We start from the raw sequence: 25306 nt of genomic DNA on the forward strand, positions 1-25306 counted from the left end.
TGTATTAATATATTTGTGTGTATATAGAGTGAGGGGGAAACAGTTATACATGTGTGTATATCCATCTGTCCACACTAACGTATATACTTACATGACTGACAATAGGAAATATATATATATGTATGTATAAGATGTACAGAAGAAAGGGATGGAGTTAATAGATCACAAGGACAACTGGCTATGGGACTGTAGGATGCCCATGTTCCGCTTGGTGGAGGGTTACAAGAACTGATGTTAATATGAAGTGCGGAAGTTAACAATAGCCAAAACCTACAGCACATATGAACACAAAGATAACACTAGACAGAGGAAGATTATCTTCCTTTTAGCACTGGTGTGATTTCACCCACACAGTGTGGCTATCTTAGGAAAGGAGGAATCATTCAACAGACATTCCAGAAAAATACCTAATGGTTATGAGATTCCAGGTCTCAGGACAGATGATTGTAATTTCCATAACTATTTGCAATGAATTGCCTTTCAGAGTTATCTTTCTGTTCTTTGGTTGACACCATGTAGTGGCTTTCCCCTTAGACTCAGGAAAAAGTCTTTAAGTCCTTACTATGGCCCATGTGTCAGTCAGGATCCGGTTAGGAAAACAGAATTTAAAATAGGAAAGTTATCAGACTGGTGGTGGAGGACTGAAAAGCAAAAAGGGACCATTAAGGGAACTTAATAACAAGGGCAGGAAGCAGCTCCGACCTCAACCAGAGAACAAAGAGAACAAGTTGGGTTGTCAGAACTGGAATAATCAGGGGAGGAGACTTGGAGAGCTGGTTCTTCTGTCTCTAAGAAAGGGTCACTCTCAGGTCGGTGCTAGCCCTTCAAACGTTTGGGGCGGGGCCCTGCACAGCTGAGCTCAACCAGCTGCCCAAGACTGGCTTCTTCCACTGGTCCTTCTTAGGGAGCACCTCCAGGCCGACCTGGGAGTGTGGGAGGAACCTGGACAGTGAACAAAATGCCCCACCAGGGCAGAATGTCTTAGGCCACCCTGATGGAAATAGCAAGCCAACAAACCTGAGCAATGCCTGACCAGTCGATAGAGAGACGGACTGGGATGCGGAGGACCCAGGTTCGAGACCCCAAGGTCTCCAGCTTGAGCGTGGGCTCTAGTTTGAGCAAAAGCTCACCATCTAGGACCCAAGGTCTCTGGCTTGAGCAAGGGGTTACTCGGTCTGCTGTAGCCCTAGGGTCAAGGAACAGATGAGAAAGCAATCAATGAACAACCAAGGTGTTGCAACGAAAAACTAATGATTGATGCTTCTCATCTCTCCCCCTTCCTGTCTGTCCCTCTCTCTGACTCTCTGTCTCTGTAAAAAAAAAAACAAGCAAACAAACAAAAAAAATAAGCCTGAGCAAGTCTCTTGTTCCTCCCCCTGCCTTCCAGTCTCCCTGTATTCTCACCTGTTGACAGAACCTAACTGTAGCCGACAAAGGAGCAAAATGCTTTGCAGGCTGATTCTGCAGAGCAGGGAAGAGAAAAGCAGATTTAGATTGCAAAGAGCAGCACCGTCTACAAGGGCCTCTGTGATCTATCCCCCGCCTACCTTTCAGCCTGAGGTCCTCCCTTCTCTCCATCATCTGTCTACTTAGTTGCAATCACATCGGGTCGTTTTTCTTTTCCCCAGCACTCCAAGCTCCTTACCATCTGGAGGCATTTGCACTTGCTCTTTCCTCTGCCTGGAAGAACCTTTTCCTATGGGCCTTACATTCACAGCTCACAAAAATGAGTGGATCAGGGGATGTGTGGATACTCCAGTACTTTCAGCCTTTTCTCTAGTGCCCTGGTAGGCAAACTGCGGCTTGCTAGCCACATGCGGCTTCTTGGCCCCTTGACTGTGGCTCTTCCAGAAAATACCACGTGCGGGCGCTACCTCGATAAGGAATGTACCTACCTATATAGTTTAAGTTTTAAAAAGTTGGCTCTCAAAAGAAATTTCAATCGTTGTACTGTTGATATTTGGCTCTGTTGACTAATGAGTTTGCCAACCACTCTCATCCATGAAATAAAAGTTGGTTTTGCATCTCACTTGCATAATTGAACAATTTTCTTTGACTTGTCATTTGCTTTTCTGATGTTCCTGTTTAATAAAAAAATTCAAATGCTTCTTTTTTATTGCTTTATATTCATTTTGAAATATCCCCTAATTTTTGTGAGCAGTATATTTAGAGTACAACTTAAAGGCACCAACTCAAAAAGAATTTCATGCCTGACCTGTGGTGGCGCAGTGGATAAAGCGTCAACCTGGAAATGCTGAGGTCACCGGTTCGAAACCTGGGCTTGCCTGGTCAAGGCACATATGGGAGTTGATGCTTCCAGCTCCTCCTCCCCTTCTCTCTCTCTGTCTCTCTCTTTCTCTCTCTCTCTCTGTCTGTCTCTCCCTCTCCTCTCTAAAATGACTAAATAAATAAAAAAAATTAAAAAAAAACAAAAAAAAAACAACAAAAAGAATTTTATTTCACCAGTCTAAAGAAGCACTCTCTCTCCACTCAAGCTTTGTATAATTCCCCCATTTTCATTTCACTCATTGCACTAATCGCTATGTAACATTATCTTTTCAAAAGTGGTGTTTTTTTCTGTTTCTTCCCTAAAAAATATGAATGTGTGTCTTATTTGCCACTGTATTACCCTTGGGGGGAATCAGACCATGCCAGGTAAAGAGCTCAAGAAATGTCAAATTGATGGATTTTAGAGAAAGTAAGAACCTCTATATATTTATGGAAGTTGGAAGAAACCTTGGAGATCACTCTTGGCCCAACTCCAAAGTCATTTGACAGCTGGAAAAGTTGAGAGCCAAAGAGCTGAAATAATATGCCAATGTCATACAGCAAGTTAGTGACCACTTTCCCCAGTGCGTTCATATACATCACCTTATTTTGCTTTCCTGCTTTCTCGGTGCAACAGTTGGCTCCTTGGGCAATGGGGATGTCTCCAAAACCTCTCTGGGAACCACGGGGAGAATGGATGAGTGAATGAAGACATTTGTCTTCAATGCAAAGAATATCCAGGAAACCTGTGCCTCTGTAGGGCCATACCCAACAGCAGCTCCCTTGAATGGGGAATACTGCAGGGTTGTTTTCCTGAGGTTGAGTCAAAAGATCCATGTCCTGGCCCTGGCTGGTTGGCTCAGTGGTAGAGCGTCGGCCTGGCGTGTAGAAGTCCCAGGTTCGATTCCTGGCCAGGGCACACAGGAGAAGTGCCCATTTGCTTCTCCACCCCCTCCCCCTCTCCTTCCTCTCTATCTCTCTCTTCCCCTCCCGCAGCCGAGGCTCCATTGGAGCAAAGATGGCCCGGGCGCTGGGGATGGCTCCTTGGCCTCTGCCCCAGGCGCTAGAGTGGCTCTGGTCGCAACAGAGCTACGCCCGGGAGGGGCAGAGCATCACCCCCTGGTGGGCGTGCCGGGTGGATCCGGGTCAGGCGCATGCGGGAGTCTGTCTGACTGTCTCTCCTGGTTTCTAGCTTCAGAAAAAAAAAAGAAAAAAGATCCATGTCCTGCAATTAAACTGCTGGGTAACCATGAGCAGCAAGTAAGTCAGATGTTCACTCTGGTCCTTTGATTCCCCATCTGTGAAATGGGTGGGTATGTTAGGCTAGGATTTTGGTTTTTTGTTTTTAGTGAGAGGAAAGGAGGCAGAGAGAGACTCCCTCATGCCTCCCCCCCATCCACCCGGCATGCCCACTAGGGGGCGATGCTCTGCCCACCTGGGGCCCTTGCCCAGTTACAACAGGAGCCATTTTTTAGTGCCTAAAGCAGAGGCTATGGAGCCATCCTCCACGCGTGGGGCCAACTCGCTCCAATCGATCCATGGCTGCAGGAGGGAGAGAGAGAGAGAGAGAAAAAAAAAGAGAGGCCTGACCAGGCGGTGGCGCAATGGATAGAGCATCAGACTGAGATGCAGAGGACCCAGGTTCGAGACCCCGAGGTCGCCAGCTTGAGCACAGGCTCATCTGGTTTGAGCAAAGCTCACCAGCTTGGACCCAAGGTCACTGGCTCCAGGAGCAAGAGCTTACTCTGTCTGCTGTAGCCCCCCCCCCCCCCATCAAGGCACATATGAGAAAGCAATCAATGAGTAACTAAAGCGCACAATAAAAAACTGATGATTGATGCTTCTCATCTCTCTCTGTTCCTGTCTGTCTGTCCCTATCTATCCCTCTCTCTGACTGTCTCCGTAAAAAAAAAAAAAAAGAAAGAGAGAGAGAGAGAAGCGAGAAGAGGGGGGAGAGGAAAAGTAGGTGGAGGCTTCTCCTGTGTCCTTTGTGCTCTGACCAGAAATTGAATCCGGGACATTCACACACAGGGCCGCTCTACCGGTGAGCCAACCGGACAGGACCTAAGGGTTTCTGAGGTTCTGGGTTTATCCATTTACCCAATTAGTTGGTAGGAGATATGCCAGCGGGTTTCGACTTCTGGAATAATAGACTGTTCCCATAAACCTTTCCAACCTAAGAATGAAGGGACTAAACTGCTGAAGGAGGTCAAGGTATTGGTTAAGGTATCAAACTGCTGGGAGTGGCCTGACCTGTGGTGGCGCAGTGGATAAAGCGTCGACCTGGAAATGCTGAGGTCGCCACGTTTTGCCTGGTCAAGGCACATATGGGAGTTGATGCTTCCAGCTCCTCCCCCCTTCTCTCTCTCTGTCTCTCCTCTCTCTCTCTCTCTCTCTCTCTCTCTGTCTCTGTCTCTCCCTCTCCTCTCTAAAATGAATAAAAAATATATCTATGAAACTACTGGGAGTTAGGCTCCCCAGGTCATGAGGGGAGGTCAGGGGTCAAAGGTTGGGTTCCGGTCAAGTTGAAAACCGGAAATACCCAATCGGGTCCACTCTGAACCTGGTCTTTCAGCCACGTGACTAAACCTCTGAGCTTAAGCACCGTGAGGGGGCGGAGTTTGGGACCTCCAATGGTAGCGTGGGTGTCCTTCCACCTCAGCCAATCAGCGCAAAGAGACGATGAAATTTAAAACTCCACCCTCCCCCTGTCTCCATCCCACCCCCTCCGCAGGGACCTGTCCCGAAAGCGTTTGTAGAAAGTGCGGCCGCTCGCTCCGCCCCCGACCAAGGAGGCGGGGAGGAGGGCGGGCTTTTCTTCCCACGTCCGCCTATCAAGGTTCGCAGTTTGGAGAGAGGCGGGTGGAGGCGCCAATCAGGGCAGCAGCCGGTGCTCCGTAGAGCAGTTGGCTACAGTTGTTGCAACTTTTTTCGAAAGCTGCGTTTCCCGGGAGATCCTAAGCGGTGACAGACCAGAGCCATGGCTAGAGGTATTTGCTCAGGTTCCCAGCGCCTGGGCGGCTGGGATGGGGGTTCGCAGTGAAGGAGGGACCAGGGTGGTGGGAGCGGCGGCGGAGAGGCATCCTCCTTTGGGCTGCTCCCACGGAGCGCGGGGACTTGTGGTGGGACTGGGGGGGGGGGGAACGCTGCGGAACCTTCCTGTCCCTGCACCCCACCTCCAGAAGCCTTCAAAATCTCTTCCCACTCCCGTGCCTCGGTTTCCTCTAAGTGCAGGCACCAGCTGGCTGGCCTCTCCAGAGGCAACGGATCCATATGTCAAAGCTCTTTGGAAATTAAAGCACAGGACACCTAGGGAATGGTTGTTATTGATGCAAAGACGGAGGGAGGGCAAAGCTTCGCCCGCTGGGCTCTCACTGTTGGGAAAATAGGGGACCTTGAGGCGAGGGCGCGGATCGGTAACCCACATCGTGGCGAGCGCTTCGGAGTGGACACGGCGGCAGGCGCTTTCCTTCCTCCCCACACCCTGAGTCAGCTCTGCGCCGCTAGGGCAGGGACCCGGCCCCGCTGGCCCACATTGGGATAAGTCGGGTCCCCTGCACCTCCCGGGGCAGCCCTTCGTCCCGAAGCTGACCAGGACTCCTGCCCATCGGAGGTGGTTTGGGTGGGATACCTAGCACAGCCGCGGAAGGCGATGTCCCTGACCGAAGTCCTTCCTTGCACACCTAGTTTGCTGTCAGGACTGTAAGACCCACGTTATGCGGCAAAGTGATCTCCAACTGCTGGTCATTTCCAGCCGCTGAGTCTCCTTCATGCAAAAACTTGAGCATGACGTTTGGCCAGAATGATTATTATTTTAAAATGTTTATTTATTGATTTTAGAGAGCGAGAGAAAGAGAGAGATATCAATCTCTATCATCAATCTATTTCTGAGTGTTCCCTAATCGGGGATATGGGAGGACACTAATCAACCCAGGTATACAGCCTGGGCTAGAATTACTATTTTTTAAAAATAAGTTGAGATTTTACATTTTCCCTCAATATACCAAGGCATTGCATTTTAGTTGGCATTTACCTTAATGCAATATGCTCCCTATAGCAACAATAATAAGGATCCATTAAGCAAATCTTTATTGGGGCCCTTTCTTTTCAGGCCCTGCACCCAATTGCATCATTTATTCTCCCAGCATCCCTCTTGGGTCATTTGGGACAAGACTTACCCAGATTCTGATTAAGAAATGAGGCACACAGTGAACTTCAAGTTAAAGAGCTTAATAACTCAATTCACAGAGGAAATTAAGACGAATATTTTTCTTCAGAAAAGTGTTAAGCATCTGAAAGTATATTTAATAGTATCTGACTGATTTATCTGATAAATCTTAATAAAAATATGCATCCCTGACTCATTTTTCCACATAACAAAATCATTTAAACTACCTATTTCAATAGTAGATATTAAAAAAAAGTTTGCCTTAATTAATCAGTAGGGAGGGACAAAACTAAGCAGCATTTTGCGATTGAACTACTTAAATACTTAATATGAGCCCAATAATACTTTAATAGTTACCAATACTTAATAATTACCATTAAGGGCCAGGCACTTTATTATCTCAGTTAAATCTTTACAAATTGTTATTTCCATTTTTCTTTTCTTTTTTTTGTATTTTTTGAAGTTGGAAACGGGGAGGTAGTCAGACTCCCGCATGCACCCGACCGGGATCCACCCGGCATGCCCACCAGGGGGCGATGCTCTGCCCATCTGGGGCGTTGCTCTGTTGCAACCAGAGCCATTCTAGCACCTGAGGCAGAGGCCACAGAGCCATCCTCAGTGCCCTGGCCAACCTTGCTCTGATGGAGCCTTGGCTGCGAGAGGGGAAGAGAGAGACAGAGAGGAAGGAGAGTGGGAGGGTTGGAGAAGCAGATGGGCACTTCTCCTGTGTGCTCTGGCCGGGAATTGAACCCGGGACTCCTGCATGCCAGGCCGACACTCTACCACTGAGCCAACCAGCCAGGGCCTATTTCTATTTTTCAGAGGTGGAAGCTGAAGTCCAAAGTCACTGTCTAGACTCTGACCACGCTGTGCCTGTGCTGGTTGCACTGTACCTTTCTTACCCAGGCAGGACCAAGTGTCCCCAGCTCCTACCATGCAGGCTTACACATCACCTTTGTAGTTTATTGGTTAGTGATTCTCACGGTCTCACTTGACCTCCAAATTAGTAGTTACTTGTGTCTTAGGCTGCATCATTCTTTTTTCTTTTTTTTTTTTTTTTTTTTTTTTACAGAGAGTCAGAGAGAGGGATAGATAGGGGCAGACAGACAGGAATGGAGAGAGATGAGAAGCATCAATCATTAGTTTTTCTTTGCAACACCTTAGTTGTTCATTGACTACTTTCTCATATGTGCCTTGACCGTGGGCCTTCAGCAGACCGAGTAACCCCTTGCTCGAGCTAAAGACCTTGGGTCCAAGCTGGTGAGCTTTTGCTCAAACTAGATGAGCCCGCCTCAAACTGGCGACCTCGGGGTCTCAAACCTGGGTCCTCAGCATCCCAGTCTGATGCTCTATTCACTGTGCCACCACCTGGTCAGGCTTAGGCTGTATCATTCTTGCAAACTAGTAAATTGGGCATTTGGTATCGTTAATATCAAATCATTTATAGTACTTCAAATGAGGGGGTCAATTTTCTTTTCTTTCTTCGAGACAAGTGGTCTTTGTTCCCAACTTGCAGTTCACTTTGAGGGGCCTGCTGGGCCATATGAACAAAAGGCTCAGACACCCAGCAATTCCTCTCTGGTTTTTTTTGTTGTTTTTTTTTGTTTGTTTGTTATTAATTAATTAATTAATTTTTACAGAGATAGAGAATGAGTCAGAGAAAGGGATAGACAGGGACAGAGAGAGATGAGAAGCATCAATCATTAGTTTTTCATTGCGTGTTGCAACACCTTAATTGTTCATTGATTGCTTTCTCATATGTGCCTTGACCGCGAGCCTTCAGCAGACTGAGTAACCCCTTTCTGGAGCCAGTGACCTTGGGTTCAAGCTGGTGGGCTTTTGCTCAAACCAGGTGAGCCCACGCTCAAGCTGGTGATCTTGGGGTCTTGAACCTGGGTCTTCTGCATCCCAGTCCGACGCTCTATCCACTGCGCCACTGCCTGGTCAGGCCCTCTCTGGTTTTGAAGTTTTACAATCAAAAATGAAAAGAAAGCAAAAATAAATAAATAAATAAAGTTTTACAATCATGTACATATTTTCAGCCTTGAATGCGTTAGCTTGAAAAAGATCAGTCCACCTCTACTCACTGTCAGATGGCCTCGTAAATGGTCTCCCTCTTTGCACTTCTGCCATCTCCAATTTGTCATTTCAGCAGCAGCTAGAATGGTCCCCAAGAACACAGATTACCATGTGACCTTCACTAATCCCCTTACCACCAACCTCCCCACTGCTCTTAGGATCAAATTCACAGTCCTCATTGTGGCCTATCAGGCCTTACTGACCCCTCTGTTCCCACTGTGATCCGTTGGTCTCTATGTTCACTGTTGTATCCTTACCACAGGGCCTGAGACAAAGAAGTTTTCAATAAATGTTTGTGGAATGAGTGAATTGCTGTGTTAGTGTCTGAGTTCAAGGAAAGCAATATGCATTCTTCATGGTAAAGTACCCTCATATAGCAGAGCTGGCTTCAGAAACCTTGGCAAGTGATCCTTCTTTTCCCTGAGCCTCAATTTCAGCATCTGTAAAATAGTAGTACCTTCTTATAAATGTTTGGGAAGGTTCAATTTAATAATGCCTTATTACAGGGCTGAACTCGTAGTAAATATTCAATAAGGATTAAGTCTTTATAACATTGCTGTCGAATTCTCTTTCTATGAGATCCTGGGAAACATTAAGAATTTTCATTTCTGCTAATGGGTGTATTTGTTACATGTAAATATGGATACCTTAGGTATAGAGAAAGGAAAGGTTGTTTTGAAGCTTATACTTAATGATTGGTGTTACTGTTTCTAGAGCCATGTGGTTGAGAGGAATGGGTGCTAGACTTGTACTTGAATGTACCCCCTTGCAGTTGACTAAAATGGAGAACACTGTGGCCAGGAGTTTGTGTGTGTAGGGCGGGGGTTAAAAAATAGTATGTGAAACGGATAAGGTGATCTGAGCAGCTGCTTCCTGCTCTCAAGTCATGATTCTTGTGGTAGTTTGGCAACTGCAAACCTTTTCTGCTCCTGTAGTTGTGATAGACACTGTTTGAAATGGCTCCACCTGGGTGTCAAGAGTGTCATTTTAGAATCCTCTTTCACTCTTGGTATGGCCTCCTGGTGTTCAAGTGGGCAGAATTAGAGTTTGGGAGGATGGGGTTACGGTGGGGTGAGGGAGTGGGCAGTATTCCCCAGCCCTGCCCTGAAGGATTCTAAAGTGAGAGCTGATCTGAGAGGCTTTTTCCTGAGCTGTGTCTTGCTGTTTAATCCTACCCAGTCTTATCCCTTCTAAGGAGAGGTAGCCATTTAAAGTGACAGCTACTTGTTTTCCATTGAACTTATTGCAATGACACTGGTTAACATAATAATGCTGGTATCCAGTACCCAATTTTACAACACACTGTATTTTGTGTTCACCCCTCCTCCAAGAAAATGACAGCTATTTGTTTAATCTGTTAATTTTTCAAGGTGCCCTGGGTGGGTTATAGAATTCAAGGTTCTTGCTTTTTATCCATGAGGACCCTGAGGCCTAGATTGCGAATGTGACTTGGCCATGGTCACAAAGCACCTCTGGGTCTGTGCAGGGAGGGAAACCCAATCTTGCTCCTGGGTCATGACCCAAGCAGCAGGAACTAGGTGCCCCTAGGTGTCTTGTTTACATCTGACGTTGCACAAATACAGGGACTCTTTGGCCTCTTTGGCCTTGAGCCCTCAAACCCTGATGACCAGAGTTTAGTGACACAGGGCAATGAGACACCCGAGTTCCTGGAACCCCTGCCTATCTCATTATACAGTTTTTTGAAAAATTGATTTTAGAGAGAGAAAAAATCAATTTGTTCTTCCACTTATTTATACATTCATTGGTTGATTTTCTTGTATGTGCCCTGACTGGGGATAGAACTTGCAACCTTGGTGTATCAGGACGATGGTCTAACCAACTGAACTGCCCAGCCAGGGCCTCTAGCACATTTTCTTAAGGGGAGTGGGGGTGTGGACAGGAGACCTCTGTGACTTGCTTAACCCTCTGCAACACCATTTGCTCATCCAACTGTCATTTCCTCATCTGTAACCAGGAAGGGTAGAGGCTGGGAGTGTAGACTCTGGGGTCAGTTGCCTGGAAATGCATTTCTGGTTCGGAGAACTTGTCCAACCTCCTCACTTTTCTGATCCTTGGTTTCCCATCTGTGGAAAAGAGATAATAACAGTGTGTACTTTTCTAGGGCTGCTGTGAGGTTTTAACGAGATAACTTAAGCAAGAGCAGCACCCAGCACACTTCCTTTTACAACCCCGCCTCTGTCTCCCCCAGGGCCTGTACCTGTCAAATGCGTACCGCCCGGGCATCTCACTTTCTAGTTCTGTGGCCCTGGGCAAGCCCGTGCACCTTCGTATCCTCCTCTTAAATGGGTTTGCCACAGGATCTGCCTCCCTGGGCTTGCGGGAAGGATTAAATAAATGCCCATAAAAATGCCTCGTGAACCCAGGCTCGGGCACACCGCTGCTGGATGAGCTTGACACCGACGGGTCTCCCAAAATATCCGTGAACCCGCGAGAGGAGCCTGGTGGGCCGAGAGCCTGGGCTGTCATTACCATGTTTCCCTCCGGGTCCTCGGCGAGTGGCTGAGGACGCGCGCGAGAGGGCGCGCCCGAGTCAGGATTGGCGGCGCCCTCACGGCCCGCCCGCCTCCCCCGGAGCCGCCGCGCAGCACCGCCCCTGTCGGCCCCTCCCCGCGCCGGCAGCGCACGGTGGGCGGTGGCGAGCGAGCAGGCGGGCGGGCCGCGAAGGAAGCGCCGCCAGCGCCTCCCTCCAGCGTTCTTGGTCCCGGGCCGTCCCGGGCTGCCGCGGCGCGCGGGTGCCTGGCCCTGCCTCGCAGGCCATGGGGGAAGGGGGCGCCGTGGGGCGCCGCCGGCCCTTCCCCGGGGCGCCGCGGCGGCGCTGGTGGCGGCGGCAGCAGCAGCAGCAGCGGCAGCGGCAGCGGTGGTGGCCGGGCCGCGAGGGCGCGGGGCGCACCGCCATGGGCCTGGCCGGGCTGCAGGTGGGTGTGTCGGGCCCGGCCGCGCGGGGGGCGGACGGCGCGCGGGGCCCAGCGGGGCCGCGGGCGGCGGGAGGGCGACACGGGCCCCGGCCTGGTCCGGCCGGCCGGCCCCTGCCTTCCGGCGAGGTGGGAGGCCCATCGCCGCCGGGCCCTCGGAACATGGCTGCGGCGGGAGGCGCCGCCGCGGCGCCCGGCCCGGGCGGCCCCGCTCCCCGCCCCGCCGCGCCCTGAGCGCCCCCTCCCCCGCTTCCCCCGGGTCCCCTTCTCCAGGCAGGAAGATGTCCAAGCCCCGCGCGGTGGAGGCGGCGGCGGCGGCGGCGGCGGTGGCGGTGGCAGCGACGGCCCCGGGCCCGGAGATGGTGGAGCGGAGGGGCCCGGGGAGGCCCCGCACCAACGGGGTAAGCAGGCACACTCCCCGCACTCACTCAGCGCGCCCCGAGGGCCGAGCGCCCCCGCCGGCCCCACGCCGTGAACACGTGGGCTCGCCCCGCGGCCCCCGCCCGCCGCCCTGGGGCAGGGATGCGGGCGGGACGCCCGGCCGGGCAGCTTCCTTTTCTGTGGCCTGCCTGGGAGTGGCGTCCACACTTGCTCCGCCATGACCCTGGCAGTATGTGACCTCGGAAAAGTTTGTGTCTTTATGGCATTTCAGCACCCGAGACCTAGCTGCCCGGAAGGTGGCTGCCTCCCCAGGGTGTGCGGGGCCTGCCTGGGCCCCTCAGAGCGTAATGGGTCTCCCTGACTTGGTGTTGAATGGCTCTCCAGACAGAAAGGCCCTTAGCAATGCTTCGTGCTTACTCAGAAGAGGAGCCCCACACCCAGAAACACCAGCAGTGATCTGCACTGCCCCACCCGCCTGCCCACCCTCCTGTTAATGCCAAGATGCCATTTGCAGCAGAATGACGCCCTAAATGAGCTGGCACTAGGTCCTGCTTTCATAGGCTCTCCGCTTCCTACTCAGCCACGGTTACCCCAGAGAATTTCCCCAACCGCAGTCCAGTCCACGTTCTGGGAGGTTTCTGGGCTGCTTTGGTTTGAGAGGGGCCAGGTTTGGGCACACAGAAGGCTGGGGCAGTTGTGACAAGTCCTGCCAGCTAACCTCTGGACCAAGAAGTGGTTAATCAGGTTCCCTGAGACCTGTTTTGTGCCAGAGGCCCTGCAGCTCCTGCCCATAGGCAGCCTTTCAAAGTCCTCATTTGTTCCTTCTGGGTCATTTTGACCTCCCTGCTACTTACTGGTAGGTTGTCTTATATCGACCTTGTGGATAGCTGGTTTTCCCGCTGACCAGATGTCCCCTTAGTGACCAGAATCAGAGGCCACGTGTACAGGAAACTTCCAGCTTGTTCCTGGGGGATTCAAAACCCTCACTGCTGTGCTGGGGCTGGCATCCCCAGGAGCCCTACTTTGGAAAGATGATGATGTCGGGTTTTTTGTCTTTTGTGTTCTGCATGCCCCTTCTCCATTAAATGCTGTGGGATCTCCTTCTTAAAGCCTCTTTCAGAATATGCATTTGTCGTTTTAGGAGAATGTGTTTACCGGGCAGTCAAAGATCTATACCTACATGAGCCCGAACAAATGCTCTGGAATACGTTCCCCCCTTCAGGAAGAGAACTCAGTTGCACATCACGAAGTCAAATGCCAGGGGAAGCCATTAACCGGAATCTACAGGAAACGGGAAGGTAAGCCTCCGAAATGGCCCTGCTCTGACCACAGCTGGCGGGTCGGGTGGCAGAAGCCTTTTTTCTCCATAATTATACCTCTTGATTAAATTTTTATCCAGCCTTTTCACACCTGAGTCTGAAAGGAACGATGTTTTGTCTCGCTGCTAAGAAACACAAGACTCGGGAAAGAGTGGCCTATCCCAGGGCATGTGCCCTGTTGGTCTAACAGGTTCTCCTGCTTTCACAGGAGTTGGCATGTCCTTCGAACTTGATTATCTTGCCAAATAGCAAAAATAATGCACCTGATTTGCAGTTAAAGAGGCTCACAGGTGCCAGAAGTACAGAAATGATGAGTCTTAGGTTGTTCAGACCAGTCACTTGTAGTCCTGACTGTTGTGTGAACGCCGGGACCTGATCTCCTTCCCTTTTTTATGAGCTGGCCTTGACCTCGTTTCTAAAGTTTCTTTCCACTCAAGTATTCAGAGCTACTCTGTAAAAGCAGCATAATCTGCAATGAGTTAAAATATTGAACAAGAAAATGCACAAGTATTGAGGATTCTGTCTGGCTCAGCCAAACAAGCTGAAACCACCTAGAAATCTTGCTTTAATCTAAATATTCCCTTTCCAAGCGGCATTGGAGAGCGTAAGCTCTTCCCAATTCACCACGCTTCCTTCTCATAAAAGTGGTTTTAAAGAAGCAGAATTCTGGGCCCTGGTTGGGTAGCTTGGTAGGTAGTTATGTCATCCTGACATGCTGAAGTGTGGATTTGATCCCTGGTCAGGGCGCATGCAAGAGTCAACCAGTGATGGTGTGAATGAGTGGAACAACAAATCGATGTCTCGCTCTCTGTCTCTCTCTATGTCTGTCTCCCTTTCTCTTTCTCTAAAAATAAATTAAAATAAAAAATTAAATTCCCCCCCAAAAAAGGAAGCAGAACTTTGGCCACCAGCAGCTCCATACAAGGAAGCCTTGTATTTGTTAACAGGAAAAAATGTGTCATAAGCAATGGGTCAGCCCAACTTCTGGGGCCAGATCGGAGCACCAGAGACAGGAGCTAGCACCGGCTTGATGTGCACAGGGCGATGCTATATTGTTTGGTGTTCCAACGACCTGGGTTCTTCCTCTGCCACTTACATGGAGGGAGCCTGGAAGTGTTGCACATTTTTTCTGAGCCTCAGTTCTCCCATTTGTAAAATGGCTACTCTGAAGATCAGTTAAGACATGGGTGTCAGAGAGCTTTGTGACAGGCTCCATCCCATGGTCCTTCCTCTGCCGATATCAGCTGTCATAGCCTGCTCCTCCCTGCATTGGCACCTCTTAGGGTAGCACCTGCCATGCAAAGACTGGGGAGGGGGTTCTCTACATGTGCTCAGCCTGTCTGGCATCCCTTCTGGGATATAAGTGATCCTCCATGGTTACAGGTTGCACGTGCAAGCTCGTTTAGCTCATAGTGTTAATAAATGGCAATGATTAGAATTTTGGGCTAGATGTACTTTGGAGGAGGCCCTCAAGAGCCAGGCTCTTATCTTTGATTCTCGATCTTTTTTCTGCCTGGATGTGACAGCTGACGTTCATGGGCACCACCCACTCCTAAGGTTGCACACAACATGGTGGCCTTAAATCCCCCTGGTTCCACTCAAGAAGACGTAAGGGAGTAAGAATGGTCTGGAGGAGTTTTGATATATTTTTAAATATTTTTCATCGCCCCCAAAGAAACCCAGTATTAGCAGGCATGCCCAATTTCTCCCCATCTCCAGCCCCAACCAACTACCAGTGTGCTTTTTGCCTCTGTGGCTCTGCCTGCTCTGAGCATTCCCTAGAAGTGGGATCAGGTGATACGTGGCCTTTTGGGCCTGGCCTCTTTCACTTAGCGTCGTGTTTTTGAGATGCGTCACGTCATAGCGTGGGTCCGTACTTTATTCTTTCCTATGACTAGATAATATCCCATCATGCGGATGGACCACATTTTATTTGCCCGTCCATCAGTTGATGAGTATTTGGGTTGTTTCCACTTTTGGCTATTATGAATAAGCTGCTCTAAACATTCATATACAGGTTTTGATGTAGACATATGTTTTTAATTCTCTTCATGAATGCCCAGGAGTGGAATTGCTGGGTCAGATGGTAACTCCATGTTTAACTTTTTGAAGAACTACCTAACTCTTTTTTTCCAAAGTGACGGTGCCATTTTATATTCCTACCAGCCACATATTATTTACTTAGTTTTTAAAAAGTAAATCATTTATTATTAAAAAAAATTTTTAATTCGTATTTATTGATTTGAAAGGAGAGGGGGGAGAGAAAGTTAGAAATGACGATTTGTTGTTTCACTTATATATGCATTCATTGGTTGATTCTTGTGTGTGCCCTGACTGGGGATTGAACCCACAACCTTGGTAGATCGGGATGACGCTCTAGCCAACTGAGCTACTCAGCCAGGGCAAATAAGTTTTTAAAAAGCGGCTAGTTCACCAGCACTGGGGCTCCACAACTGTTTCGGTAACATCATGTTCAACGTTTCTCCCTCACAATGTACTGACTGACCAGTGTCCAGGCACTGAGCTGAGAACCACTGCGAATGTTGGGCTTTGACCACTTGGGTAGCAGGAACTGGAATGAGGCATACAGGTGGATCCTGGGGAAGGGGCTCTGCGTTGCACCTGTTCCCGTACTCCAACACTGGCCCCTCTTTAGGGATTAGCTTTCCTCCTGGGGCCTGCAGCCCCATTCCTGAAAGCAATTGATTGGGCGCTTATGCTGGGATGACTATCAGTGGCACTTCTAATTCAGGCCCCTCCTGCCCCCATATGCAGAAGACCAGATGTGTTCATGAGGGACACCCTTTCACAATGGATGCAGACATTAGATCACCACTAGGTCCACTTAAACATCTTGCTATTTTTGTCAGATCTATCTCAATAAAGTTGGAAAAAATTGCAGAAGACCAGACGCTCTCTACCCAGTGTCTGAGGTCAGAAAGTAAAGCCAGATGGTTCTCCCCTGAAAGCCATCAGTGGATACCGGGTCTGACAGACCCAATGCCCACGCACCCCTGACCCTGCCTTCTCCCAGAGCCTGTCTTAGCAAGCAGCTGACGGTCTAGAAATTGGGAGACGGCGCCTAGAATAAACCTCCCTTTCTCCACTCTCTGCCTACAGAGAAGAGAAACACTGGGAACTCAATACGAAGCACCATGAAGTCCGAGGAACTCAAGATCAAAGACGCCAGGAGAGGTCCCCTGGCACCTTTTCCAAACCAAAAATCCGAAGCAGCAGAACCTCCAAAAACTCCAACCTCGTCTTGTGATTCCCCCAATGCAGCCATCGCCAAGCAAGGCCTCAAAAAGCCCATCAAGGGCAAGCCGGCCCCTCGGAAAAAGTACGTGCTCCCCTGGGTGCCCTCCTCCCGCACAGCAGTTCAATTTCCCTGACCCCAGCAGATCGAGTTGTGAAGCCAGCCACCCTTTCAGCCTCTCTTGTGCTAAAGGCTCCCATCCTTTGAGTTCCCATCAGTGACACCATTATGTGCCAGCATCCCAGTCCGGCAGGCGTCCAGAGCTCAAAGGCCCTCCCCTCCCCCACTGAGAGAGGCAGCCTGCTTTGGACAGTCTGAGGCCTCCGTGGGTAGGTGAGCCCATGCGCCCCCAGGCTGCAGCAGACACAGGCGGCTCAGTGACAGCGTTTCCGAGGAGCCACCGCCCCTCCCCAGCTGTGTGCCTCCTCGGTGCCAGTGTGGTTTTCCTCTTCTTCCCGTCCCACCCCAGAACTCAAGGAAAAACGCAACAGAATCGCAAACTCACAGATTTCTACCCGGTGCGGAGGAGCTCCCGGAAGAGCAAAGCTGAGCTGCAGGTAGTCACGTGGTTTTCATTTTAGCTGTGGGAGGGGCAGGGCTGCTCAGTGAGCGGTGCTCGGCATGCAGACCTGAGCTTTGTGTGTGTCATCCTGAAGCATGTGTCTGCCTCCATGGCCTCGGTCTTCTCCATGGTCTAGTGGGGATCACCATGACGCTTGAGGTCACCATGCAGCTTGTAAGATGCGTCTGGGAGGAGCCTCCTAACCTGTGGATCGTGGCAAGGGTGGTCAGGTGTTACCGGAAAAGGGCCTTCCCAGGGCCTGTTGGCAGGGCCCTTGGAGCCTGGGACCAGGGGGAAGGCCGCGTGTCCTTTTGGAGGCTGGTCTGTCTGCTTGTCCAGAAGTTCCTGTGTTGTGTCTCGAGGCAGGAAAGAGCAGCGGCTGGTTGCATCACCTCGGGCCAGTTACTTAATTGCTCAGTGCCTCAGTGGCCCTATCTGTAAAACGGGATAATGTGGCCCTATCTTGTGGGGATGTGGGGAGATTGAAATGCTTTTGTGGATGTGGGATGCTTAGCACTGTGCTTGGCACACAGATGCGCTGTGTTTCCCTGGCCTTGCCACTTCCCAAGGCTCTCTCTGCTCTTTGCCACCCAGCCACGGTCCCGAGGCACACCTGAGAAATGAGCCAGAAGGCCCGTTGGGCGGGGGGGCGCCCACCCTCTGTTGACGCAGTGCTGGGCTGAGCAGCCCTCAATCAATATTTGATGCAGTGGGTGTGGTTGCTGCCTTGCTGTAGGAAAGCCCAGGTGTGGCCTGGCCCTGCAGCCCGGGCTGTGTCCTTGCACCCCTCCTCAGGTTTCGGGGCAGCCCCTCTGCTCTCCTACACCCCCACAGCAACCTGAAGGTGGGGGACCCCTGGCCGCAGGAGTCTCCTTCACCATTTTTTATGTGGACTCTGTAACTGCAGGCCGGGGAATCCAGCAACCTCTCTTTCTAGTTCTTTGCATTGGTGAGGCTTCCTTGAAAAGAAAAACAAAACAGAAAGTCTATTCCTTCCCCCCTCAAAAAAGCAGCTTTGGCTTTATTTCCTTAGGCAGTGTCTCTTGGCCAAGAAGGAGCTGTTATAAAATGTTTGCTTGCAGCGGGAGACGGTGCTGGGTCGCTCTGAGACGGCACTGCGGAGGGCAAGAGCAGGCGGTTCCAGGCCTCGTAACCCAGCCGCTGCCCCACCGCAGCCAAGTCGCAGTGTGCCCACACAGGCAGGCCCGTGGGGCTATGGGGTGGGGCACCACGCTGGCCTTTCTCATAAAAAACACAAGGGCTGTCTGTCTGGGGGTGGGGGGCCTGCTACAGGGCATGATGCGCCGCTGCTAAACCTTGCAGCAGGTGTGGGAGGGTACGGACACTTGCCTCCCCAGAGCTCGATCTGCGGCGCAGGAGGCTGCGCCATCACTGGACGGGCATGTTTGCGTTGGCGCTGCTGAGTGAACACTGGGGCCACGTGGTGGCTGGCCAGGCGGTGGGCCAGGGTGGTGTCCTTACCTGCCCGCCCTTCTGAACGGCAGAAAGCGGGGCTCAGGCAGGCAGGCCGTAAGGGAGGGGTGTGGTGAGCCAGGGATGAAACCGAAATTCAAAGCCTGGCAATCATGTCAGTGAGTCTGAAGACAGAGTGGGCAGGGCTGGGCCAGAGACAGAGTGGGCAGGTTCCAGGTCCAAGTCCAGGTCCAGGGCAGGAGGGTGGGAACCGGGCTTTGGAGAGATGCCCTGAAGGGCTCATTGCTTTGTGGCGGGGTTTTTCGCTGGTTGGCCGGGTTATGAGGTAGGCTAACAGCCAGCACTGGGACAGGGTCTGTGCCGGTTGGCAGTACCCTGGCTTCCTCCCCAGCCCAGGCCTGGGCCTGCTGTGCCCGGCAGCCTGCCCACTCCAGCTCAGAGATGTCTTACTTCTGTCCTCTCCTACTCAGTCTCCCCTCAGGACCTCTGGGGGGGGGTCTAGGGAGCCTCAAGCTGGTAGTTGGCATGCCCCAAACCACCGGGCCTCGAGGTGAAACTCAACCTCTTTGGCTCCGCATTCAGGGCATCGAGCTGGTCCCAGTTTTGCTCAGCTCGTCTCCTTGGTGCCTTGTTCAGTCACAGCAGTAAAATGCCCCGTCACCTGCCCCAGTTTTCCTGCGAGTACTCCCACTGACACTGCCTACTGTGCCTGTCCTCACCGGGCTGCATGCTGGTCAGTGATGAATGATTCAGTGTGGTAGTTGTGTGTGTGTGTTGTTGCTTTGTGGGCTTACTGATGTGTCAGGCACTGTTCTAGGCCAGGAGATGCCACGGGAAACAACACCAGGCCCCTGTCCTCCTGGAGCTTATAAAAAGACATCCAAAAGAGCAAAATTGTTTCTGGTAGCATTTTGACAATGAATAAAACAGAGTAATTGAACAGCACAGCAAGGTTTATGCTACTTTTGCAACAGTAGCCAGGAAAATTTCTCTGAGGAGGTGCCATTTTGAGCAGAGACAGCAAGGAAGGGAGGAAGCAAGCCAGGTAAATGGATTAGGGAAAGGGCACTCAAGAGCCCACTCCTCTACCTCCCACCCCCCGCAAGTGCAAAGGCCCTGAGGTAGGAAGAAGCCTGACCTTCCCAAAGAGCCATCCAGTGTGGCCAGCATGTGGGAGCAGGGTGAGGATGTCAGATGAGGCTCGAGGGGCTGGGTCTGGATCCTGCAGAACCTCACAAGCCATTGAGGAAATGGGTTTTATCCCAGTAGCTGTGGGAAGTTGCTGAAAGGCTTCTGTATTTCTTTAAATAAACTTTTTGTTTTAGAACAATTATAGACTTACAGAGACAGAACAGAGTATTCTCATAGTCCCTTCCTTGGTTGTTCCCCCCCACCACCCGCTGTTAACAACTTAGGGTACTCAGAGACATTTGTCACACTAGGGAACATTGCTATTGGTATGTTACTATAGAAAGGGGCAAAAGTAGGTGTATAGTTGTGAGTATGCAAAACAGTTTATTCTTGTATTATTTAGCAATTGTACTTTTTTCCATAAGAACAACTGTGAATTTACTTTTGCCCCACCCTGTATTATAATTGGTACATTACTATTTTAAAAAAAACTTACAAAAGGCTTTAGGCAGGAACAAATGAGGTGATCTCATTTACATTTCTTAAAGACCCCTCAGGATGCTGTGGGGGGGGGGTCAGAGTGTGAGCTAGGAGACCACCAAGGTGGCTGCGAAGGTGTCCAGGCAAGGACCAGCATGGCGGGGCACCAGGCAGTGGCAGAAATGTGGAGGAGTGGGCTGGGTTCGCTTGGTTCTGTCTTATGGGGTGGGGGCGTCTTCTGCAGTGCCTAGAAAGCCCTCCTGAGGTTGCAGAAACCTGGCCATTCCCACTGCTTTGTCCCCAACACATACCACAGAAGTGACTAGAAAGGTCCTGTGGGGAGGGTCAGAACTCAGCTGTGGGCGGTGGCTCTGCTGGTCACACAGCTCCCACTTACATGTGCTATGTTTTCTGGTGGGTTGGGGCTCCTGGTCTGTCCCTGCAGAGCTCCCTTCCGCTCCCAGCACACTGACAGAGCAGTGGGACCATAGTCAGGGATGGAGGTGGTGGCAGGAGGGGTGACCCTAGGGACAGGTGAGCAGGAGACCATCGGCCCCTCCTCAGCCTCTCTGTGCAGGGCAGTGACTCCGTGGGGGGGGGGCATTCTTCTCACCCACGCTCCGTCTAAGGGGCGCAGCCTCCACTCAGTCCTGGCCGATTGTGCATCGAGTCAGAGTCCTGATTTTAGGTGTCAGCGATTTCAATATTTTTTAAAACACTGCATGGGCCAAACAGAACACAGCCACACCCATTTCTTCCTTGGGCCACTTCTGTGTCCCTCCTGGTCCAGTTGAACCTCAGGTGACAAATTGTCCACAACAGATGAGTGATGAGAAAAGGATGGGGGAAGGAGTGTTAAGGGGCTTGTGCATCCTTGGGGACCGATGTGATAGAGGCCAGCAGGGGTGACCTTGTGGCGTGGCCCAGGCGGGTCCAGAACGCCTGGGAGAGAGGGCTGATGTGCTTCTTGCATTTTCTTCCCAGTCTGAAGAAAGGAAAAGAATAGACGAATTGATCGAAAGTGGGAAGGAAGAAGGAATGAAGGTAAGGGTGGAGGCCCCTCCCCCCATGGAGGTCAAGAACTTAATGTCAGAGGGACACCCTATTACTTTAATCCTTTAGTGGTCACTGGCTAGCCAGACTTGTTAGGTTCTCACGGGCCCACATCCTAAAACCCTTGTTAAGGGCACATCTCACACAGGAAACATAGTGGAAACCCTGTCCCCACCAGCAGTCACTCCCGGGCCCTGGCACCTGCCAGTCTTTTTCCCATCTCTTGGATTTGCCTCTTCTGGACATTATACACAAACGGAAGCATAGGCTAGGAAGCTGCTGTACCTGGCTTCTGTCAATTAGCATGCCGCCTGGGGAAGCTTTTAAAAGGAGAAAGTAATACATTTTTCCTAAATTCTGTTCTCCTGAGAAATGGCAATACCCAAGAAATTTGCTTTTCTCTTGGCAAATTTCAGACACATCTGGGTGGATGAGAGTGAAGGAACTCTGGTGGCCAGACTGTTCTGGACTGGGATTCGGGGGTCAGAAAGCTTTAATTTCCACCACTGTCTAGGAAGATCTGAACTTAAGTCTGGGCCCCTGAAGCCACAACCTCCCACTGCATTTGTAACAGAGTGAGGAGAAATGCAGGAGGGAAGAGGAAGAGGCCAACTGCATGGATCTGAGTCCATGCTACACCACTTCCTCACCATGGGTGCCTGAGACATGGCTCTGCCTCTCTAAGCCTCAGTTTTCTCACCTGTAAAATGGGGTGACAACCTCCTAAGGGCAGATTTCTCAGGCAGATATAACATGACAATGTTTTTGCAAATGGGTATGAGGGAACTTTTCGAAGTGATGGATTTTGAGAATACATAGTTGTACATCTGGACACATTTAATGCACTTTGAACTATATGTGTCAAGTGTGTGTGGCATAGCTCAGGAAAGCTGTTACAATGAGCAGTGCAAGCCCCAAGCACCCCAAGCTGGCCAGGCACAGTGACATCTGTAGCTGTTTTGAACCAACCCTCCCTCTCACCACCTCCCAACAGATTGACCTCATCGATGGCAAAGGCAGGGGCGTGATCGCCACCAAGCAGTTCTCCCGGGGCGAGTTTGTGGTGGAATACCATGGGGACCTCATTGAGATCACTGATGCCAAGAAGCGGGAAGCTCTCTACGCACAAGACCCCTCCACTGGCTGCTACATGTACTATTTCCAGTATTTGAGCAAGACCTACTGGTAAGTCCAGGAGTAGTGCCATTGGCAGAGCGGATGGGCCACATGGCCAAGGGCATGAGCTCCTGATTCTGTGGCTCTGGCTTCCTGTTGAGTTCTTGCCGCCTTTTCTCAAAACTGTGAAGCAGCTCCCCCCCCACCCCTTCCCTTCCCGTTTTTCACCTTTGGGATTGGAGCTGTTCTGAATGAAGGCTGCGTCCCCCTTGGTGCATTTGGCTGGCCGGCTCTGGAAATCGGCTGGCTGCTCCTTTCTCCATGTGGCCAGTGTAGTTAATTGTTTTTTTATTTCTTTTTTTTTTTTTGAACAGACTACTTTTTTAGAGCAGGTTTAGGTTTCCCAGCAACATTGAGGAGAAGGTACAAAGAGTTCCCATACTCCCTGCCCACAAGCGCACAGCCTCTCATCTGGTCCCCTCAGCATAGTTGACTTTTATTCATTTCTTTATTGTGCAGAACTCTGCAGTGGCCTCCTGGGTCCTCCACAAAGAGCCCTTTGCATTTCTGTCTCCTCCCACCCACCCCTGCCTCAGACACCCCACCCTGTGCCTCTCTGGGCTTTTAATATATATATATATATATATATATATATATATATATATATATATCTCCATAAATCAACATCCCACGGGAGTTGAGAGCAGGTGTGACCCCGACTGGGTTCAAAAGCCCCTCTATCCATTTATTAGTCCTCTGTTGCCCTCCCTTCCCGCCAGCGTGGACGCAACCCGAGAGACCAACCGCCTGGGGAGACTGATCAATCATAGCAAATGTGGGAACTGCCAAACCAAACTCCATGACATCGACGGCGTGCCTCACCTCATCCTCATCGCCTCCCGCGACATCAAGGCCGGGGAGGAGCTCCTGTACGACTACGGGGACCGCAGCCGGGCCTCCATCGAAGCCTACCCCTGGCTGAAGCATTGACCGCCCGCCCCGCCCCCTTCTCCCATGGACAAAGTGCCCTCAAAGGGAATGGATTTTTTTTTTTACACTTAATCTTAGCAGATGACTTCAGATGTTTTTAAAAAGTATATTAAGATGCCTTTTCACTGTAGTATTTAAATAATAATCTGTTACAGGTTTCCAAGGTGGACTTGAAACAGATGGCCTTATATTACCAAAACTTTTATATTCTAGTTGTTTTTTGTACCTTTTTTGCATACAAGCCGAACGTTTGTGCTTCCCGTGCATGCGGTCAGAGACTCCGCACAGGTTCCGGAGGAAAGAGTCAGACAGGAACTAGGACGCTGGACTCTTCCCCGCCCCCTGCCGCCTCCCGCCGCCGGCCCCCTCGACGGGATGCTCCTAAGCTCTTGTTTTCCTGCCGTCTCAGACAGGCGCACATGGAAGTGGATGAATATTTTTTAAAAAGGTTTCACAGTAAGTTAGTCTTCCCCTCTGCTTTCTCGAAAGCTTGCTGACCCGGTGGCCCCTGGGCACGGGCCGCGCCTAGGTTTACTCTTCCACGGGCTGCCGCTTTTTGGGGCACCTTGAAGCATCAGGGCGGGTAAATCAAAGTCGATGTGGGCAGGGAAAAGCATCACTTAGCTAGCCCCGCCAGGGCAGGGCTTCCCGAAACTGGGGTAATTCTTTATAGAAATGTGAACACTGAATTTATTTTAAAAGGATAATAAAAATCAAAAAGACAAAAAAGACAAAAAAAAAAAAAAGAAAACCACAGAAAACAACTTAACATGTACATAGGTCTTAAAGTGAGTGAGGTGGCTGCGTGTTTTTTGGTTTTGTTTGGTTTTGTTTTTGGGGTTTTTTGTTTTGTTTTTTTTGTAGAAGAGATTTGAGATGGTACTCTATTCTAATCAAAAATAAAGTTTTGTAGTGGGACCAGAATTACTTATCCAGTCCCCCCCTCCCCGCCCTACTCCACATTACCCCACCCCATTCTGCTGGGTGGAAACTTCCAGACCTGCTGTCAGGCTTCCCGTCAGACTAACTAGGGTTCTTCCCGTGAGATGCAGACTGCAACCATGACCCGAAGGGTGAGCCTACAAGCTCTAAAGTACAGACCCCCACCCCAGCGGAACGGGCAGGTCTGGTACCCAGGGATCAAGGCTAAGAGTAAAGTCTTCACCTTGACTGTGACAGCGGGGGGAGTAGGTAGCTTCTTCCTCCCTCCCAAAGGGGGACTAATTCTCACTCTTGTTAACCTGTGGTCCAAGGGGCCCAGGCTCTAGAGATGTGACCTGGGTTCTCCTGGCCCCCCTGGTCCCAGGTAAATGTGAATGGAGACAGGTGTGAGAGCCTGTTTTCAACCTTGATGCCCTCTAGCCCCCACCCACCCCAGCCTCACGATGGTGCTACCTAAGAAAGTCTTCCCCTCCACCCCATACTTGCCTGGGTCAGTGGTCAGCCGATTGGAGGAGGATCCGATGGAGCGTGTCAATGTGAGATTAAATGTCTTGGTTGTACCTGTTTGTGGTTAAGCTTTGTATTTAAAAAAAAAAGGAAATAAACTTGAAAATTATTTGTCATCATAAAATGAAACAAAAATTAAAATATTTATTGCCAGGCGAGGCCACCTGTGTGTCTGTTTTTTACAAGGCAAGAGGTAGGGGCACTGGCCAGTTGGCTCAGTGGTAGAGCGTTGGCCAGGTGTGTGCAAGTCCCGGGTTTGATTCCCGGTCAGGGTACACAGTAGAACCTCCCTCTGCCTCTCTACTCTTCCCCCTCTCACTTCTCTCTCTCTCTCTTTCTCTTTTCCTCCCTTCCTGCAGCCACGGCTTGATTGGAGTGAGTTGGCCCGGGTGCTTAGGATGGCTCATGGCCTCCATCATACACACTAAAAAATGGCTCCCATTACAACAGAGCAAGGGCCCCAGATGGACAGAGCATTGCCCCTTAGTGGCCTTGCTAGGTGGATCCCAGTGTGGGCACATGTGGGAAACTCTCTGCCTCCCCTCTTCTCACTAAAAAAAAATAAAAAGAGTAGTGTGTGACCTGTGGTGGCGTAGTGGACAGAGCGTCCACCTGGAACACTGAGGCTTGTCCATTAAGGCACATACAACAATCAATGAACAACTAAAGTGAAGTAACTATGAGTTA

At 50.6% G+C, this 25306-nt stretch overlaps 1 protein-coding gene across 6 annotated transcripts; it reads left to right on the forward strand.

Annotated features, from left to right (window-relative positions):
• Positions 1-5210: 5210 nt before the first annotated feature.
• Positions 5211-24778, forward strand: KMT5A (lysine methyltransferase 5A). 6 transcript variants are annotated; one of them, XM_066371107.1, is made up of 8 exons: positions 5211-5258; positions 11722-11849; positions 12971-13127; positions 16269-16488; positions 16874-16961; positions 20996-21055; positions 22059-22249; positions 22960-24778. In XM_066371107.1, the coding sequence occupies exons 1-8, from the start codon at positions 5249-5251 to the stop codon at positions 23168-23170; spliced, it is 1065 nt and encodes a 354-aa protein (XP_066227204.1). In that variant the 5' UTR covers positions 5211-5248; the 3' UTR covers positions 23171-24778. The 6 variants fall into 6 exon arrangements, with proteins under 6 accessions (XP_066227204.1, XP_066227205.1, XP_066227208.1 ...); XM_066371108.1 differs by having other exon boundaries at positions 5240-5258; positions 11726-11849; XM_066371111.1 differs by lacking the exon at positions 5211-5258 and adding an exon at positions 11154-11451.
• Positions 24779-25306: the final 528 nt, after the last annotated feature.

The sequence above is a fragment of the Saccopteryx leptura genome, chromosome 2, assembly GCF_036850995.1.
Source record: "Saccopteryx leptura isolate mSacLep1 chromosome 2, mSacLep1_pri_phased_curated, whole genome shotgun sequence".
Classification (NCBI taxonomy): domain Eukaryota; kingdom Metazoa; phylum Chordata; class Mammalia; order Chiroptera; family Emballonuridae; genus Saccopteryx; species Saccopteryx leptura.

Bases quoted from the DNA above. Each gene is read 5' to 3' on its own strand.
- KMT5A (XM_066371106.1), top strand. From the start codon at position 11,293: ATGGGGGAAGGGGGCGCCGTGGGGCGCCGCCGGCCCTTCCCCGGGGCG. The intron at 11,452-12,970 runs GTGGGTGTGTCG...TTGTCGTTTTAG, and splicing joins TGGGCCTGGCCGGGCTGCAG to GAGAATGTGTTTACCGGGCA. The intron at 22,250-22,959 runs GTAAGTCCAGGA...CCTTCCCGCCAG, and splicing joins TATTTGAGCAAGACCTACTG to CGTGGACGCAACCCGAGAGA.